This window comes from Epinephelus fuscoguttatus, linkage group LG4, assembly GCF_011397635.1.
Source record: "Epinephelus fuscoguttatus linkage group LG4, E.fuscoguttatus.final_Chr_v1".
Taxonomy (NCBI): domain Eukaryota; kingdom Metazoa; phylum Chordata; class Actinopteri; order Perciformes; family Serranidae; genus Epinephelus; species Epinephelus fuscoguttatus.
Window position 1 is genome coordinate 32,138,420 of NC_064755.1, and position 19,519 is coordinate 32,157,938.

A 19,519-nucleotide genomic window follows, 5' to 3' on the forward strand; every position below is an offset into this window, starting at 1 on the left:
TTCTGCTGGACACATTTTCCCCACAACTACAATATGCTAATGTTTTTAGCACAAGCCTATGGCATCTTACATTGTAAAAATTAGCCTAGCAGCTAGCAGACTTTTCCTTTACTCATATGAAGCCAGGGACAACAGCAACGTTTAACAAAACTAACAGCTCCATTACAGCTCACAAGGCTCACCGACAAAACAACTGTCTTATACTAAACACGTTTTCCACACAAATATAACATGCTAATGTTATTAGTGCCAGCCTATGGCATTTTACATTGTGTGAATTAGTTTAGTATAGGTAGTAGAGGTAGATTTCCTCTACCAATATGAAGCAGAATAAATCCCAGATGGATAAATCACACACAAGACTTCTAATGCTTTTTTGTGGGGACTTTATTGTCTTCACAATATCTTGTTTCTTATCTGTGAAATTAAAGTAACTGAAAGCTTTGTTTCCACTGAGGGAAATAGTTTCACCTTACAAAAATAGACAGGAGGTCTGCGTCACCGCAACGTGTACTTATATTTCTGGGGAAGTGCACATCAGGCTACAGTGTAGGGTACGGCATTGATTTGACGCAGAAGTGTAAATCCCACTTAAGTCAAAAGTCTTTAGATTTAAGTCCCACGTAAAGCCTCAAGTTAAGACTCACATGTCCCAAGTGAAGTCCCAAATAAAGTGCTCTTTACCAAATATAATTGCATTTTAACAACAGAGTACTAATATGTCAATTTACAAAGATCATGAATGCTTTTTAAATTTTTTATTCATTTGTTAAAACAAGTTTGTTAAAAAGTTACTTAGCTGTTGAGCCAATGTTAGCTAAGCATTACCTTTAAATGACATGTTTTAAATCTTTGGGTTTGGGAGAAAGTTTCAAGTATTTTCAAGTCAAAAGGCTCAAGTCCAAGTGAAGTCATGTGTGTTTAAATCCAAGCTGAGTTTTTGATTTTGTCAAGTTGAGTCTCAAATCACTCGAGTCTGACATGAGTCCAAGTCATGTGACTTGAGTTCACATCTCTGGTAAAGACAACATTGACACATGGTCGCCATATGAAATAGAAATGTTGCTCCATGTCTGCTACATGTGTGAAAAGGCATTTGTTATAACTGCTCATAAGGTGCATCGTATGTCAGGTGTAGTGTGAATTTCAATTTTGCAATTATTTACACATTCTGCAAGTATCCAATGAATATATCACTTTGTTCACAACATTCATTTATATTGATAAATGATTTTTGTCACATTTGACACCACACTATAATCATTCGAATACAACTTCCTCCTTCAACACAGCCAGCAATGAAAGCTCCACTCACTGGCTACTGGACAAAGTAAGTCCATCACCGAACGTGGCGAATGCTAAAACAACAATCCTCTTGTTAGCCCAAATCCACAGATATGTCCGTGATGATGGCAAATCAAAGTGCCAACATCCTGCAAATATCCAGAGATTACCAGAGAGTGACACTGATACCAGTTCACAATCCAAAGCTCCGGTACAGGCACACACACACACGCACACACACACACACAAACACAAACACACACCCTGTCCCCACATCGTACGACAAGTCTGTCAGGCTGCCAGGGAGCTCCAGCCAACACTCACCGCCTCCGCCAACAGACTCCATTCTGCCCTGGCTTCACTTTTCAAGACCTCACTATCTCACTTTAATTGGCTGAAACCAGAGCAGGTCATCATTCTTTTCTGAGGAATGCTCTGGAAATCAAAAACAACTTCCCGTTTATTCACTTACACTAACCACTCAATTAAGCCCCTATTAAGAGGATCTGGGAAACTTTTTAGGTTTTACACCTGAAGAAAAGCTCAGCAAACAGATGTTAAAATCAATGAAATTAAAAAACACTTAATTATTTATGTTGCACCAAATTCCCCAAATGGCAAGGGAGCTTTCATTCAAAACCACATTCAAAATGACAATAAAATGAACAAAACTGAGGACAATAAGAACTTTGACAACCAAACACCACAGTTTATTTAAGTTCTGTCTCCACTTTTTTCCCTCCGCCACCCACTGAGAAACGTTGGTGAGAAGCAGAGATCTTAAAATGGTCGCGATGTGGATACAGGGCTATGCGGTCTCTGGCTATGGCTTGACAGACTCTTATTGCCCATGCTGGCTGGCCACTAACAAACACCCATAAACACACACGAGCATGTGTGCCTGTGCGTACACTAACATTAAAGGGAGGTAATTCTGCAAGAACAGAAATGCAACACACACAAAAGCACTACACACAATCAAAACACACACACAAACAGACACACAGACGCACAGGCAGGATCCTTTTGAAGAGTGAGAGGGACCGAAAAGGGGGGGAGTAGGGGAGAAAGAGAAGGAGAAGAGAGGATGGAGGGGAGGGAGGGTGGTGGCGGTATTTATAGACAACAAGTGATGGGATGCCCTCGTTAGTGCATGGCCCACTGAGCCAGATGACAGACGCGCCGCCAAGAGGTCATGTGACCGCATTACTCACTCCGGCTCCCTGTGAGAGGGCCCGTCGAGCAACAGAAAGGGAGCAGGAGAGGGAGGAAGTGGAGGAGCAGAGAGAGTCAGAGGAGAAGGGGAACAGAGGGGGAGAAAACTACCCATGAACCCTGCAGTGCCCGTTGCCCTATTTCAGCCAAGCTGTATACAAACAAACTTTTTTTCACCCTTCATTTGGAGGACGTGCCACTTTTGGGGCGCTGACCTCAATTACCCGATGCGGTCACAACTCTGTTTCGTAACCAGATAGAACAAAAACTCTCCCCAGACATCGCAGTCACAAGAGGTGACAGCTCATCGTTCAGAAAATTTACTTTTTAGAGAGATGACGTTTCCTGTGTAATTGCTCAGAATGACACGGCGGGCTTTGGTCTAATGATAGGCTTCCACAGAGATCTTTAAAGGGGAGCTGTGGTTGCTAAGACAATACCTGCTGCTAGTTTCCCCCATGGAGGCCATAGCTGTAATCCTCTAGATCTGACACCCCCCACCACACACACACACACACACACACACACACTCACTCCCCCTTAGGGCTCTACAGACACCTCAGAGCCAGGAGCTCGACCCAAGACCCTGTAAAGCCTTAGACCTGAACCTCATGACTTCTTTGAAGAAAGAATGAGAAAGGAGTTGGCAGAAGAGGTGAGAAGGTGTCATGGATGCAGCGCGTTAAGAACGACGAGGAAAAGAGACAGAGAAAAGCCACAGTGGACAAATTCAAGATAAGCACCAAGAAAGAACGATACAATACTGATGCAAAAGAATCAGGAAGAATCATCTGAGTTTGCAGATTATCTTTTGAGGCACGCGAATGTACTCGCACACACACATACACACAAACACACCGTACCAAAATACCACATAAAAGAGCTCTTGTATGGGCAGGTGAGTGTTGGTGCAGGGTCCTCCTCTCTTTCAACTCACACTACTTCAAACAGCCCCCTGCATGCACATGAAACTGGGCCCTCAGCACTACAAACAAAGGTGGTGCCTCCACTCAGACACACAAAGAAATGAAGGAAAACAGTTTGTGTATTTGTGTATGTGCATGTAGCAAAACAACAACATTTAAAGGTCTATTTAGCATTGATGTCATATTTTAACAGCAAAATCATTCATGACAATTGTTTTTATGAACCTGCAATAATGCTAAAAGGTCAGCAAACCACACTAAATCTTAACTAAAAGACTATTTTGGATCTCAGAAGCTCATTTTTACTGTTTTTGTGTTTTTTATTTTCATACGTTTTGTTAAAGCGAGGATTTTCATTGCCAATGACTGTTTCTTTGTAACTGTTGTGTATATGACAATAAATAACTTGAAATTTGATCACATAATGATAACACATTTCATTATATCTCAACAACTTTTGGATGGACTTGCATGAAACTTCACAGAGACCATCTAGTCCCCGGAGAGTGAATTCTAAGGGCCCTGACACATCAAGTCAACAGTCAGCCCTTGCTCAATGCTGGGTCCACAGTGAGCGTCTGTCACCCTACTTTTTGCGGTGTGCCCTGCGTTGCTGGCACTAGTTGGCCCTTGTCAACTGTTTTTTAACTGATTCAGCATGCTGAATAAGTGTCGGAGCCGACACAGCCCATCGGCGAGAGAAATCACTCTGACTGGCAGTTCAGCTCAGTGCATGAGAAGACAAACGGAAGTGAGGAAAGTAAACAAATGACTAAAGTCAAGAGCTCTTTAGCAAAAACGCTTCATAACTGTTTTTGTTACAATTTGCTAGCAAACATCTGTAAGCGCTGTTAATGTGCGAACTGGCTAACTAGCGTCTTGAAGCCGTCCTGTTGCTGTTCCGGTTTCCCTTTTTGGATGAAGAATACCGACTACCACCACCTGCTAGCATGGCGAGTTATCTCCTCCTCTTACGTAGGTGCAGAATGTTGGCCACTGGCAGTGTGTTCAGGTGCAACTTTATGGCTGGGACAAAGGTGACGTGACGTAACACAACCTTTGTCGTAACTAGTTCCTTGTTGCTGGTTTGGTTTGTCTGGGGCTTAAAGCTTTTGGTGATCCCCTGACCTTCCCTCGAGCACCACCATGAGGTTGACATTTCTGGATTTTCAGTGAAATGTTTTGACAATTATTGGATGGATTTCCACAAAATTCAACACAGTTATTCATGTCTCTCAGATGATGAATTCAACTTTTCATCTAGCACCACCATCAGGTTAAATTTACTTTGTCTCATACTTCATTATATGTTACTTGCACATCTAAAAAGACACCCCTTTTAAAATAAATTTAGCCTGGTTTTAACTCAGGTCTCTGTGGACCTGCAAATTACCAAATCAATGTTTACTGGGTTTCAATAAAGACCAGACATCTATTGTAATCTAGCTTAGTCAGCTCAAATTGGGTTTAGGGTTTTTAGCTTATTAAAGCAAACCACTTTGTGTGATTAAACTAACAGTGTTTCTCCTCAAGTGTTTCTCCCACATTTGGGCTGAGAGCGGCATGGGAGCTGCGATCCCAGGACCATTACGGTTTAGTCTGGTTGTTGTGGTTGGATTAAGATGTTAGCTATCCCCTGTTAACCTCTCCTCACTAGACAGGGCCTGATCCAGGACCTAACATGGTGAGGAGGGAGATGGAGCCAGATGAAAGGATATGAGGGATATAAGACTTACATGGGCCCACACTGCAAGAGACTCCTGAAGGGCAGAAGGTTAAGGAGAGTAGAGAACCCTCCCTCTTTCTCCCTCCCTGATGCATGTTCCGAATGCTAAACATCAGCCCACCACATCCTCATCCCCCCTGTACCTCCTCCTCGCTCTACTCCTCCCTCCTCTCCTCCCACCTCCTGCGCTGCAGAATCACTGATGTGAGGTCTTTTGTGAGAGTGCTGGCTGGCCTCAGCCTGGGCTCTGTTACGGCCTGACCACTGACCCACTCACCCGCCTTTTAAAGAGGTTTTAGGGTCATGGGTTCACAACAAGGTGACTCAACTGTGAACGGCGGGTGGCATCCTCTTTCAAAGGGCCCACGTCTTCACCTTTCCCTCTCAAGACTCTTTCTCCCTCTTCTTCGCCCCCTCTGTCTCTCTTTTCTTTCCTCTTTCTCTCTTTCCCTCTCTGCCCCCCCCCCCCCTCCCCTGCAGCCCGTCTTTCCATGTATCCTCAGTGACTGACCCGCCGTCTCAGCCCTAATTAGCATAGCATCCCAGAGCGAGGAGAACATGAAGGCTAATGGGGGTTGGGGCCCCGTAACAACACTGAGGGTAAAGCTTCAAGTTTCTAACTAGGGCCATCACCTGACCACATTTACATGGGTTTCTGCAACCAGAATGCAGGCTGGAGAGTAATGCATGATAAATTATTCCTTTTTCTTGGTAGAGGAAGTGAAGTAGAAGGGAAAGGCATCAGGATTCAGGGCAGCGCTGCATGGGAGGTTTGGCTTGTGTCAGTAATGTATTTTGTCTGAAATACAATGAGGCCAGCTTTAACAACAACGCTGATTAGGGAACAGAGGAAAAACATTCACTGTGGAAATACGGTGATCCGAAACAAATACTGATCTATATTTAGGTTCAAAGCTAACTCAGTCTGCTTTCATGATAGCTGCAAACAATTCATCGCTATTTTCTTTTACTCTGTGTCAAATACTAGTTGGGTGGGCTTAACTGCGACAGGATAATTAATGTGTCAATTCAAACTATCAAATGAAGCGAAGAAAACATTTTGGTATGAGTTAAGGAGAAGTTAGAGTTAAGTTAATTTTGTAACTTATAAAAATAAACTGTGAGCATTTTCCAACAATGTGACTGCAGCTGCATTGAGACCCAAACCTCCACCCCAAAACTGACAGGCTCTGAACATCAACTGCAGCACAAGTGTCATCATTAGGGCTGCCCGCTTTTAGTAGACCAAACATTAGTTGACCAGAAAGGTCATTAGTTGGCAAGATTTGATTGGTCACTTAGTCAAAGAAGGAGAAAAACAAACAAACGTGAAACTGTATTAGGAGCTGTGCCTTGTCGAAATAAATCAAAACCTATATGACTGGACCATGTGGGAATCTAATTTGGAAGGACAGACACAGGAAGTGGCCACGCTCAGCAGTCAGACAGGAGTCAGGTTAATTTCCAGGGCTGGTACCTGCGGTTATTCCACAGGCTAGTTAATAACATGTCGGGCAGGAAATCCAAAGTGTGGGATCATTTTGAGAAGGTGAAAGACGAACCCAAGGTGATATGTAAACTCATCTTCATTGGTCGACTACAAACATGACGTATCATCTGAAACATGTTAGTAGCTACATGTCCATTAGCCACTTGTTTATGTTTTACAAAGGGTTTAACCTGAGCAATGCCATACAACAATAACAGCAATCATGTCACATATATTCTAAATGGTTCAACGAGTTCAGGTATCAGAATTTGTATCGGGAAGGAAAAATACTACTTGAATACTTCTAGAGTTAATAAAAAGCTTTAGTATAAGACATAAACCTTCTATGATCTGCTCATTAAGCACCACAGAGCCACATATGGACCAACTTACCATTCCATGTCCACAGTCAGTCCCATCAGCCAGTGGCATGTGCTGTGTGCGACATCCTTTATGGTCCCCCTCTGCACTGGTACACCACAGCCTCTTGCACTGTTTCTGCAGGAAAAAAAATAAAGCAATTAATCATATTTGTCTGAACAAGAAAAGAGCTCGTTTAATGCGTGGGAACACAAGCTTCCAACATGTGCAAAATACACTTATAACTAGAAATGTTTAATTTATTCGATAACTTTTGATTTCATCCAGCTGACAGCTGAATTTAACTGCTGTTTCTTTCCATACTGCCTCTTTCTTTTGGGAGGAAGAGTGTGTGATTGCAGACCAAAACATTGCTGTTGGTTTCTTCAAACGATTTTTCAGTCTAAGTAGCCGGGAACTGACACTTTCTTTTGTGCTTCATTGCTTTCTAGACATGTGCAAGATGCATTTTAAAGGCCCGGCATTGGGTTTTAATTAGTGGTCGTGCAGTCAACAATAGGCAGAGTTTATCTGCCTCTTTGTATGTTGTTAAACTGCATGTCACACATTCCACATGGGAATTTACCATGAATGTATTCCATTGAATATTACAATAAAGAGTCATAAAACTAAACCCAGTTAACTGACTGCAGTTTCATATCTGTTGGCCTTTATGGAAAACTGCTTTGCTCAGATGTCTGAGGGTTCATTAAAACAAGGTTTTCTTGTACATCTGAGCAGATGACAACCATTTCAGATCTACTTCCATCTGAAGTCTTAATTCTTCACTTTTTCAGTGTGGTTTTGTTCGCTTTGAAAGCAAGCCAACTTACCATGTAAGGGCAAATTTGGGAACCGGGTCCAAACATCAGTTCACACTGTCTGTTGGCATTGTAGATTTGACCAGGGAGGAGGGTCGGCAGCTCGTACGTCCTGCCTACAGGTTCATCAAGAAGGCACTCTCCATAGCCGGTGCTAAAAAAAAAACAACAATGTGTGTACAGTAGATTAAAAGGAAATCACAAAACCATACAAGTGTGCAAACAAATACACATGCATGCACCAGGCCAAGTTTCACGGTATGAACATTTTCAGGATAATCCAGTATTTTCTGACGCCAAAAAGTGTCAACACATGTCATCTCTTTCATAAAAGCAATGTAAACTATTTCACTGTGTGTGATCATCCTCAGATGTGTTTTCCCCTGTGGGTGGTCTGAAAAGTTACCTAACAGAGAGACTGACACCACTTCCCCTCAATGGCCTGTTAGTAAATGCTGTCACTATGAAACTGGAGTCAGGCGCCACTGACTGAATAAAACAGCATTCTGATACAGGCAGAAAAGGCTCTGCATACGAGGTGTATTTCTCTTCGCAGAAGAAAAGCAAGAGAATTTGGAACCATAAAGCTCCCTGATTAAGTTACATAAATTGGTGCCAGCACCGGCATTGCAGCATAATGACAGATTGTGCTGTGTATCAGCCACGCCCTGAGCCATGACACAGTAACAGAGACAACAAAAGCACAGCTGGACTGAACGCATGCACCTACACCCTGCATATAAAGCCATCAACCTTTACGGCCATGAAAAGGCACAAGTCAAACGTGTTAGCAGAGCGAGCCGAGCCTCAAAGGATCTCTTCCTTTTCTTGTTTACTTTTGAGAAAGGAAACTGGCGGATGAGACATGTACAGATGTGTAATTACACAACATGTCTGTGCCGCGCTGACAAATTTAATCTGGGATCGAGCTGCTAAAACACCTGCTCCATACAGCACCAGCTGATGTGACAGGCCGATAATTACACAGGATTATCCTGAGTTACCGTCACTTTGTTTCTTTCCCCTTTCATTTCCAGACATAATGTCAGAAAACTGGAGCAAACAGTGCTGGGTGGCAGGGGAATGAATGCATGAGATGAATAAACCTGCAGTTGAAGATACTGTGAATGAAAACTTTACAGCAGCCTGTCAAAGAATCGTACAGACAGTCCATATTACAGCATCTTTCAGCAGTTGGTCATCTGTCTAATCAGTGTCCTGGAACCTAATGGAATGATTATTAAGACCAGGACAGACAGACAGACGGAGGGAGAAGGGGTCACTGTGGTCATTTTTTAAATGAAACGTCTACTTTTTCTTTTTTTTAAGAATATTGGCTGCATGCGATTCAAGATGGCGAGGCAATTCCTCTCTGGCAGCAGAGGAGATCCCACACCTGGCAGCCATTGAGAAACTTGAAAGTGAGTTTATTTATAAGATGACTTATAGTTGGCTGTTTTGTGCTTGTCATAAGAGACTAAACAATAATAGTTTCCATGTACACCATACTGGGTTTCCCTGCACAAACAGTGCAACAAAGTCTGCTCATATGTCAGACTGATGGTTTCTGCAGAGGGAATGACACAGAGCATCACTGCACAGTGCTTGATCAAACAGCGCCAAGTAAACTGCAACAATGCTGTCATGTCGCTGACAGCATGTATCGATTACTGTACAGGAAGATACAGAAAAATATAATGAGAGAGGTTCAGTTGAATTTGAAGGAACATACTGAAAATAAAAATCCATCTTGATTTTATTAAAGTCTCCCTGTGCTCAAAAACATGCTTTTCTTCTGTTTACGTCTCCTAAAGTGAATTATCTTGACTATACAGACTTGTAACTGGGCAAAGTTTGTCACTCAAGAGGTGTTTTTACATTACTCTACTGAAGGGGGGCAGTATCGTGCATTTCCTTGAAATCTATGATACTAAACGTACACCGGGCAGCTTGATTAGGTATGTCACTAATACTAAAGCCAATTGGGGGTAAGAGACTTTGACACCAGGCCCGCGGGAAAGCTGCTCAGCCTTGCAGCCAATGTTTCCCAGTGGCCACTTACTGTATTGCAGCGAAAAAATCACCTGCGGCCCCAACAGGACTTTGCCCATAGGCCACCACTATAAAACAGACGTCCGTAAATCTGTTGACAGGACACCTTGAACTGCAACCAAGGTGAGCTATGACTCTTTTTTTATTATGGATTTTTGATCCATGGTTAATTCGAAGGTTTTACATTTGTAAAACTCTAAAAATCTGCAACTTCATCACGATATAAAGTCTATGAGGCGAGCAGGGCCAGCAGAGGAAACACTACTGCACATTTTTAGTGGGCCACATGCCATAGAAGAAACCCTGAGGCTTTTTTTGGCGTATGCACCAGGCAAGTAACTCCACTGGAATGAATATGCGCCATCTTGGGATTCGGTATCTAGTTATTATTATAAATCTATGTTTGACATAGAAGCAGCAAAGAAATCTGACACTTGTCAACTTGTCAAAGAGCAAAAACTGCACAGTGTGTAGTTTTTGGATGTAAACCAGACCCTGGAGCTTCCTTCAGATATCTACAGAAAAACCCCATCACAGCAGATATTATTGTATGTTTTACAATCATTAATGCAGTCTCAGTCACTGCCATTTAGGCTACAAGCTAACAAGCTAACAAACAACAGAAGTAAAAAATGCTAATTACACTTACTATTCTGATACATCTGCTAAACACTGATTCTGGTGACTCCTCATCTGAGTCTGGGTCTGACTGAGGCTCAAACATACGGATGAATCTTTTCTATGTTTCCTCTGACCTTAGCCATCATGCTGGCATTGCTCTTTTACTGGTCAACGTAGCACGAGCAGTGCTGGATAGAACAGAAAGCAAAACTTAGCGCAAGCAAATTTCTCAATGAGGGAGAAAGAATAGATCTGCTTCCAGCCCCTTTTCAATTTTTTTTGCATTATATGGGAAAACCATGTTTAACAAAATATCAGTATAATTACATTTAATTACTTAAAACATGTATGGACAGGGACTTTAAGAAAATGACAGATTGAAAAGTATTTAAAAATGGCTTCACATGGGGTTTATTTTAAGAGTTGTTGCTGCCAGAATGGTTGGGCTAATGTCTGAGGTGTGTAATGGAGAATGATAGGGCTTGTTGCTACCAATGACTGTGTGGTTTCAACACCCAGCGAACTCAACAATTAGTAGCTAACAACAGTCAAGGATTTGCATTTTACTTTTTATATTTGGATTTTGAGGCATAAATCAAACGGCACGGTGCCACGGAGGGAATGAATGGTTGCTTTATGTCGCAGTTGACACATAATCACACTGAACAACAGCAGGACGCTTTTCATCAGCTCTCAGGTGCGGGAGTTCAGCGCACATTATTACAGCGACAGTGAGATAAGGGGGGAGAAGGAGGGGAATCCGTTGCCATTTGAAGAGGGATGTTTGAGAGGTGGCGCAGCCTTTCGTTTTTTAAACTGGTAGGAGAGCGGCGCGGATTGAATTTGCTCTTCAGGGAGAATGGGCAGTCAAAACACTGACGTACTTGACCAGGTCGGCCCGCTGAGCAGGAGCGGTACTGTAGAAGTGGTCGTTTGAATCAATGCTCCACATTGTTGGCTGGAGACAGATTTCAAAAGCACTTGGACGACACTCTCAAGGGTTTTCCCACCGCTGCGGCTCCCATACTGAATTACTCTCTTCATACCTGCATTGTTTCATACGTTCCATATGGTTACCAAATGTTCAAGTTTATCTCAAATGTGTCTGAGGTTTACATCATACTCCTGGTTATTGTGCAGCAATCAGCCCCACACAGAACCCCAACACAGCTGACAGTGACCGAACCAAATAATAAAGAGATTCATGGAGATCCTCCTCATCTTCAGCTGAATGTTCCGACCGCTCCACGTTGAGGTCATAGCTGGCTGGAAACTATGTGAAGCACAACCTTAAAACTCCATACGAGGCGTCGCCTAAGACTGCGCTCTCAAGATGCATCTGGTCAACAAGGCCGTCCTTTGTGAGAGCCTCCACAATCAACAGAGGAAAGGAGGCAAAGATTAAAGGGTCATGTCCAGGGAAGATATAATTATAACTGACATTTCCCATCTTAAAAGAAAGCCTTTCACCAGGATCAGTGACCACAGAGCGGGTTAGGAGTTGCTGAATGAGCCGTTGCCCGTGTTACAGGTTTGAGTGTGGAAAGCAGGCTGGTGACTCGATTACTGTTTGCCCAGCATCTTGAGAGCAGGGCTCTGTCTGAGTGGGGAGACAGCTGAGGGGCTGCGGAAGACACATCGCTCAGGTCAGCCGAGGAAGACCCCCGGATTCAAACAGGAAATACTCTTTCAACACCAGGCAATAACAAGTCCACACAGTTTACATTGCGCTGACCTGTCTGCAGAGCGCTGCGAGGGACGTAGAAGCAGTTTGTTTAGCCGGCCACGTCACAACAAGAGAAAGTTAATGGTGTGCTGAAAATGTGGATGTGATAATAAGAGATTGGAAAATAAATGGTGGAGCTTTCTCTACCATGAGAACAGTCTGTTATCAGTCATTTGCCTTATAATTTAGTTTAAAGGAGCAGTGTGTAGAATGGCAACTGGAGGTGAGGGCTGCAGATTGCAACCAGCTACACCTTCTCCCATGTGCCAAGCATCAACTCCTGGTTAAGATTCCTTCGATTTTCATTGTTCAGGAGATTTTAACCAGGAGCCGAATTATCTGCGGGGGTCGCCTCTTCTTCAAAACAAACAGACCAGTTGATTAAAACCGGTAGAAACACTAAATAAAACAGATTCACATAACAAATCAGTGTTTCTCCAATGCAGTTTGGCTCGTTGCATAAGCACCTAACTCAATAACTTAAGATCCAAGCGCAAAGAAGGTTCTTACCCAGAGCCGAATTATTCAAAGAGTTCTCTTCCTCTCTAAAACAAACGGAACCAGTGATTTAAATGCGTTTCCCGTTAAAATCAGTGTTTTTTCCAATACTGTTTGGCTGTTTCCCCCTAAATCCTACACACTGGGCCTTTAAAATTGGAAAGAAGAGCTGGTACCTACTCTAGAAACTCTGTGATGTACTTGCGGCTGCACTTGGACCACGACCAGGGATTGGTGTCATAGTTGAGCGTGGGAGCCATGACATGATACTGGTGCTTCATGCCCGCCTCCCGACACTTTGGGTTGTCATCGTGAGGCATGTTGAACCTGGTGCGGAGAGGGAGAAGAAAGGGGGGGGTTAGAGATGTGGCGAGGGATATAAGGAACACACACAAAGTGATTATCAGCTGCTTAATGGCTCAGTCGTAGCAAGGAGGATAAATGTCACAGGATTTACATTCAGCCATTTTTAACAGGGGATCACTCCACAACGTCGCTGTGGGTCGCCACACACAGATGCAGACACATCTACGAGTGATACTTCACACTCTGCACCTTTCCCTCCGCTCGTCTGTTTTTTGTTTGCGTCTTGTTTTACATACGTGTCTCCCAAATGTTTAGACAGTAAAAATCCCAGACAGGCTTCAATAAAACTCCAACTGGCCAGCAGGTGGTGAGACATTTTAAGCAAAACGTCATTCTTTATCTATTAGCATCCATCCGCTCGACCATCATGACCAACATGCTAGTGAAAACCACCTCCAGCTCACCACCAAGAGGTCAAAGGTCAACATCTCACATTCTCAAAGAGCTTAATGCAGGGGCAGAGGGAGGGGCAGTATGTCTCTGCACATCAACGCACATGTATGTGGCGCCAGTGTAAACATGTATACATCAGAGCCACGATAAGGGCTGCAACTAATGACTCTGTTTATTAGCTAGGAATTCCTTGCATTCTCTGACCAACGGTCCACAATGACGAATCCTTACATTTGAGAAGCTAAACAAGCTTGGGGTTTTGGCTTAATAATTAACTTAAAAGCTTAAACAATTATCAAAATAGTTGGTTATTAATTTTCTGATTGTTTCAGTGTCACAAAATGCAATAAAACGAGAGACTTGGCAGAAGAGCAGCTGAATCAAGTGAAGTACACAACATGGCATCTGCAGATTAATGAATTCATCCAGGCTGTCTGCAGCTGGCAGTCTCATAAAGCAAGTCTTCTTGATCATGTCCAGAATATCGAGTCCGATGGGGATGTCCTGTTTTGTGCTGCGGTTTGGCGCACTCCCATAAATACATGCAGTGCGTACACGCAAGCTCACACATGTGTATATACACACAGGAACCCATGCAGCTGTATGATGTCTGAGATGTTTACAACAGGATGTGGGCCAGTGCTGGGCCCTGGACTGTGGCTGAGGGTCAATCCATACCGTCACACAAACAAGACCTAGCATGGCTGGCATGAGGCCCACCCTACGGGGGCCGAGGGCCTGAAGGCAAACACCCAGGGAATAATTAAGCCCCTGGCACAGTAATGAGCTCTGCACACACACATCGAGCTGTTGGCTGATGCTGACAACATCAGATCTGGCTCAAACGGTATTTGCAAACTATTCTTTGTCACCTATGATGCAGAGGTGTGTCGCAGTGGTGCAGACAGTGACAGGTAACTTTAAAAAAGATCTTGATAGTTTGCTATGCAGACTTTTTTATTACCATGAAAGATTTGTGACGAGAGCCAAACAATTTGTACTCCTAACACATTATGATGATTTAGATCTGAAGGGAACAAATGAGGATACTGGCTTGAAATCCTGAGATGAGAGGCTTTTAGCATAATTAGGTCATAAATAAGAAAGTGTTATGGCTCTCTGTTTGGCAACCTCAAGGGACAGATCAATAGAGGAGTTGATTCCAGTGGGAGTGTATCAACCCCGGCACTTAATTATTAGCATCCAGGCTAGAATGTGATTAGTTAGAGTCCACTCACATTTACTCAGCGCTCAACAGAACAAATTGATTTGTTCTCTGCACATGACATCCTTCATGCCGCGCTGTCATCCAACATGATTTTCAGCGAGACAAAAACAGATTTCTGTGCTGAAATGCCCATAAATTACTGTGAGAGTAAGACATGCTGCCGGAGCGATGACGACCTGAATTCCTGCAGATTGACTGTACATAAATAAGAGTCGGAGCAAACAGCGCAGTCTGCAGGAACAGCCCTTATCAGCACTTCAACAGAGACAGAGCTCAGTGACACCAGAGGGAAAAATGGATTCCTAACTTGTCAGTGGATTACACATCTTAGCTCCGCAAAACAAACCATCTCTGACAATTTCGGTAATTGTATCCACTTAGCCAGCTTGCTGAGTTTAGGCGTGATCAGGATAATGCCGGTGAAGTGTTGTGGTGTAGCCTTTCATACATCCTAAGATGTTAAAGCGGAAGGCCTGTTTGCAGCTGCAGACTCTAACGTCACATCAAAATGTCAGGAAGATTTAGACATTTAGAGCCTCGGCATCGTCTAGTGACAAACTTGATTATATGTGCCACCTTTGAACGGCTATCAAGTGACACCGCCTCGCCTGAAAATCCCCATGATGGCTATTAGCAATCACACGTCCTTGCGGTCATCTGAGAAAGGCCTCCTCTCCATTAGTCTAAATCTTTCTTTAATCTGCAATGGCTCTTGAGGCTCCCACTACCTGACACTGGCTTTCCCAGAGCGCTAAACACTCTGGAGAGCTCACGCCTGTGAATGCAGCGATTAACCACGCCAAGAAGAGGCAGAGCCAACTGGGCCTCCAGCTGCTTGAACTTAAGCATAAACAGATCCACACAAGATGCAAAGGGAAGACGAGGGGGGAGCCGTAGATTCTGTCCATCTGGCCGCTCTGGTCCGATCTCTCCACTGGAAGAATGTGTGAGCGGGGACAGAGGAGGTAGAAGAATATCTTTCATTCTTAACCAGTGGCTCACACACACACGACACTGGTCCTTTTTACCAGCCTGCAAAAACAGACAAGCCAACCGGAAAGAAAATCTGTCACTCATTCTTTCTGGGAAGGAAGAACAGGACAGAAAAAGATGTGTAACCCCTAAGTATCTTTACATCAAGTTTTTTATGTAGATTGTAATTTAATGCTCTGCTCAGAATACATGTGTTTGCTCAATATAAATAAATTCTAGTTGGTATTAAACATCTTCACTTTAATATAGACACACTCTGCAGCTTTAAATAGTGTGGTTACAGAGTCAGTGAGAATGCTGAGCAAACCGAGTCCAACCTAAGTTGTTTACTTTTCATTGTAGGTAATAGCTTGTTTATGAGTCTTTCCACTTTTCCTGTAATGCGATCGGCTGGTGGGCAGAAGCTAGAGAAGAGCGTATGCGGTTGAGCGAGGAAAGAGAAGAGCTCGGATAGAAGCAAGAGAGAAAACATCTAGGAAATTTGGTGTAACTTGTGTTTGCAACTTATAGTGCTGCAGAAACTGGAGTGTATTACGACTGCAGACTAGTGAAAAGCTGCGAGTCTGTGCTGTGCATAACTAGTGAAGCTCAGACACAACCTGTTGCCGCGTTCTTGAAAGCTGGCACAAAAGAGGCACAAGAGTGGCAGCAAACCTTGCATTTTCCAGGTGATTGAAGACGCAGCATGTGTACGGCCCCTAATTTCCAGGGCTGGTACCTGCAGTTATTCCACAGCGGTTATTCTTTCTCACACCTTCAACTCAAACCATTGTGTTGCCCCGCCCAAAATATATCATTTAATGATTAAATTAATATCATAAACATTTGGATGACTAGTCGACTAATGGCTCTAAATGACGACTATTGGTCGACGAGGAAAATTCTGAGTCGGGGGCAGCCCTAAGTGAACAACAAAGATAATGGTTTAACTAACTAGGGAATGATGTTTATGAACACAGGGTGCTACCTATTAAAATACATGCTAAAAGCCCCACAGACAGATGCATCATCTTTCTCAAAAACATGCCCAAAAGTGTGCTTGCTGAGACGGAAAAGAAGATGTCCGTGTCAAAGAAGAACCTGTGTGTTAACCATGATTCAATTAACTGAACTGGATTAAATGTCAGAGGCTCTAATGAGTGATTTTCCATTATTTTGTCTATTGGATATTTGGAATAAACATCTCCCACATAAGAGACAAAGTCCTGTGTTTTGACTTGGTCATCTGGATACAGATTATACATACAAGCCTTTTTTTCCACTTCGTACAAGTGGCAATATTTGCTTGTTGTGAAAACACACTCTGGGAGACAGGCATGTTGTGATAACACTGCCATTACTCGCCAACAGACAAAGTTACATATGACGACACTGTGACATCTTCAGCTTGTGTTATCAGTCTCTTGGGCTGATACATGGAGAAGGGGCTGGGAACAAGCAGACAAAATATTTAGCCTTGCTCTGTCTGACAAAGTCCTGTGTGCCACTCTTACGAAATCTTTGGACGTATTTACTGTATTTGGAGAACAGAGAACCCTATGTTATTTTGTACCACATATCCACACTGAATTTCATCGGAGTCCTCTCGAGACAAAGCTCTTACACATACAGGGTTAACTTCTTGAGCTGTGTAGTAAGGTATTACAGACTGGCATGTTATTAAAAGTCAAGTTTTTCACTTTATTATGTTTTGCACCTGTGTCTGCTGCGCCCTACGTCTCTTGATAAGAGGGCTTTTGTTGGTCAAAGCTGGCTGTGAGGGGTGAGATAGTGTGTGTGTGTGTGTGTGTGTGTGTGTGTACAGTATGTGTGTGTGTATGTTGGGGTAGGGGGTGGAAGGGCTCTGTGCTGCAACTTACACATGGCCCAGCTCATGAGCGATGGTGAAGGAGGCACTAATTCCATTTTCCTCACTGATGGAGCAGCTCCGGTACGGGTCGCACATTGTCCCCAGCTCTGCGAGCCCTAGAGGGTCACGTACACGCACGGAAAAACACACAAATGCACATAAACACTTACAGACACACAGCTATTTGAAGAAAAAAAAAACTGCTGCTTGAGTGTTAAAGGCGATTAAACCATCAAAACTTTTGTTCCGTAAGAGAGATTAGCACCGCCACCGACTCCCTCCATCCTCCCTCCCTCCTCCCATTTCTACCACTCTGCTCTGTCACTATAATATTATTAGCTGACAGCCTGCCGTAAACTCATTACTGCACAGTTTATGAGATGTCGTTAACAGAGTGGAAAGTCAATTGAAACGGACTTGAGGTGGAGATATTTGTGCAAAGAGAAAGACAAAAATTTACCTAATGTGTCACATTTATCTTTCGCACGGCAGATGTCTTCTCTGAAAAAAAGAAACACACCACTCTGTTAGATCTCTTTCAGTTTTCTTGCAGCTTGGCTTTTTGTTTGCAGGGGAAGAGTGTGTACCTGGTGATAAGGAGTGCCGTGTCATGGTGAGAGGGATGGTTGTCATCCTGGATGTTTTGGCTCTGCTGCCAGACACAGAAGTTGTGGAGAGTCGTGGCGGCGTTGAAACTCACTGTGGGCCCTTCCTGTTTTGGGTGAAAGACCACTGAGGATGTAACTAAGAAACCGTGTATATGTACTGTAATGTTGTAACTAGTAGTTAAAGTAACTACGTCTTGAAGGGGCTGTATTCGAAATTAGGAGCATATGTTGTCCACATGGCTCCCAACATAGAAGCCACTGAGCCAGCAGGTAGCAGCTAACAGTACCACTCTATAAACAGCACTAGGCCTGTCACAATTATTATGTTATCAACTTATCAAGGTCAGCAAAAATGATCCATGTCATGTCCATACATGGTACAATATTGCCTTTGTGTTTGTTAACATGAGAATGTCACCAGCATTTCAGTCAACATGATGCCAGAATAAATAGCCAGCAGTACATCGCCTGTTAAGAAATGACTCTCTACACCCCTGTGCCAAATGTTTAATACTAATTTAAGTGCAGTTTTGTTAAAAGAGCCTGAGAGTCTATTGAATTCATTGCTTAGGTCAGTGGTTCTCAAATGCTGTGCCACGACAGACTGGTGTGCCTTGATTACCACACATAATTATGGCAATATTCAGCTGGGCCTTTACAAAAAGTTATGAATTAATTTTTAATTGACTGGATTAGTATGTTGTGCACACCCATTTCCTGATAAAGAGGCAAACTCTACCTTAAAAAATGGATTTTAATTTAATTTATTTAAAAACCTTCAAAGTGTGTGACACATCACGTTATTTTACATTATATCCCATTTAAGTGGATGTATAATTGGTGCTTTGATGTAATTTTAAAACGTTTAAAATGAATTCTTGAATCATTATGATAAGAAATATTTTATGAGTAATAGTTGGTTGGAAATTGTCATTTGATATCAGTAAATAAAACAAACATTTATGTTGTGATAAGAGTGATAACATGTTACAGAGGCTATTGTGCACAGATATGAATACAGGTGTGACTTGAGATTTTGGCTTACCCTTTGGTGCGCCTTGGGCACAAAAAGTTAAAAAAGATTTTTTTTATTTAAGACATTTTCACATTCCATTTCCTATATTTGAATATTCTTAAGAATTAAAAGTTAATTGCACTTTTAAAGGATGTATTTGCATTATTATGCTAATATTTTATTATTGTGTCTATGGCATAAAATGGTCTTAAAATAAGGATAATATAATTTCTCGCAATTTTTTCTGAGGAAAATACATCGGCCACCAAACGTAGCTATGGTGACAGGCATAAACAGTGCAAAACAACATTGCTGACAGAGCTAACAGTGTTAACCGGGGGGGTGTTAA

At 42.8% G+C, this 19,519-nt stretch overlaps 1 protein-coding gene across 2 annotated transcripts in view; it reads right to left on the bottom strand.

Annotated features, from left to right (window-relative positions):
• Positions 1 to 19,519, bottom strand: part of LOC125886892 (A disintegrin and metalloproteinase with thrombospondin motifs 20) — a 108,223-nt gene that overhangs the window by 66,712 nt on the left and 21,992 nt on the right. For both annotated transcript variants that reach the window (XM_049573252.1, XM_049573253.1), the window contains 6 exons: positions 18,135 to 18,259; positions 18,008 to 18,048; positions 17,558 to 17,663; positions 12,899 to 13,045; positions 7,834 to 7,975; positions 7,034 to 7,138 (listed from right to left, as the gene is read on the bottom strand). In XM_049573252.1, coding sequence (XP_049429209.1) covers positions 7,034 to 7,138; positions 7,834 to 7,975; positions 12,899 to 13,045; positions 17,558 to 17,663; positions 18,008 to 18,048; positions 18,135 to 18,259 — 666 coding nt within the window. The remainder of the gene's footprint in view (positions 1 to 7,033; positions 7,139 to 7,833; positions 7,976 to 12,898; positions 13,046 to 17,557; positions 17,664 to 18,007; positions 18,049 to 18,134; positions 18,260 to 19,519) is intronic.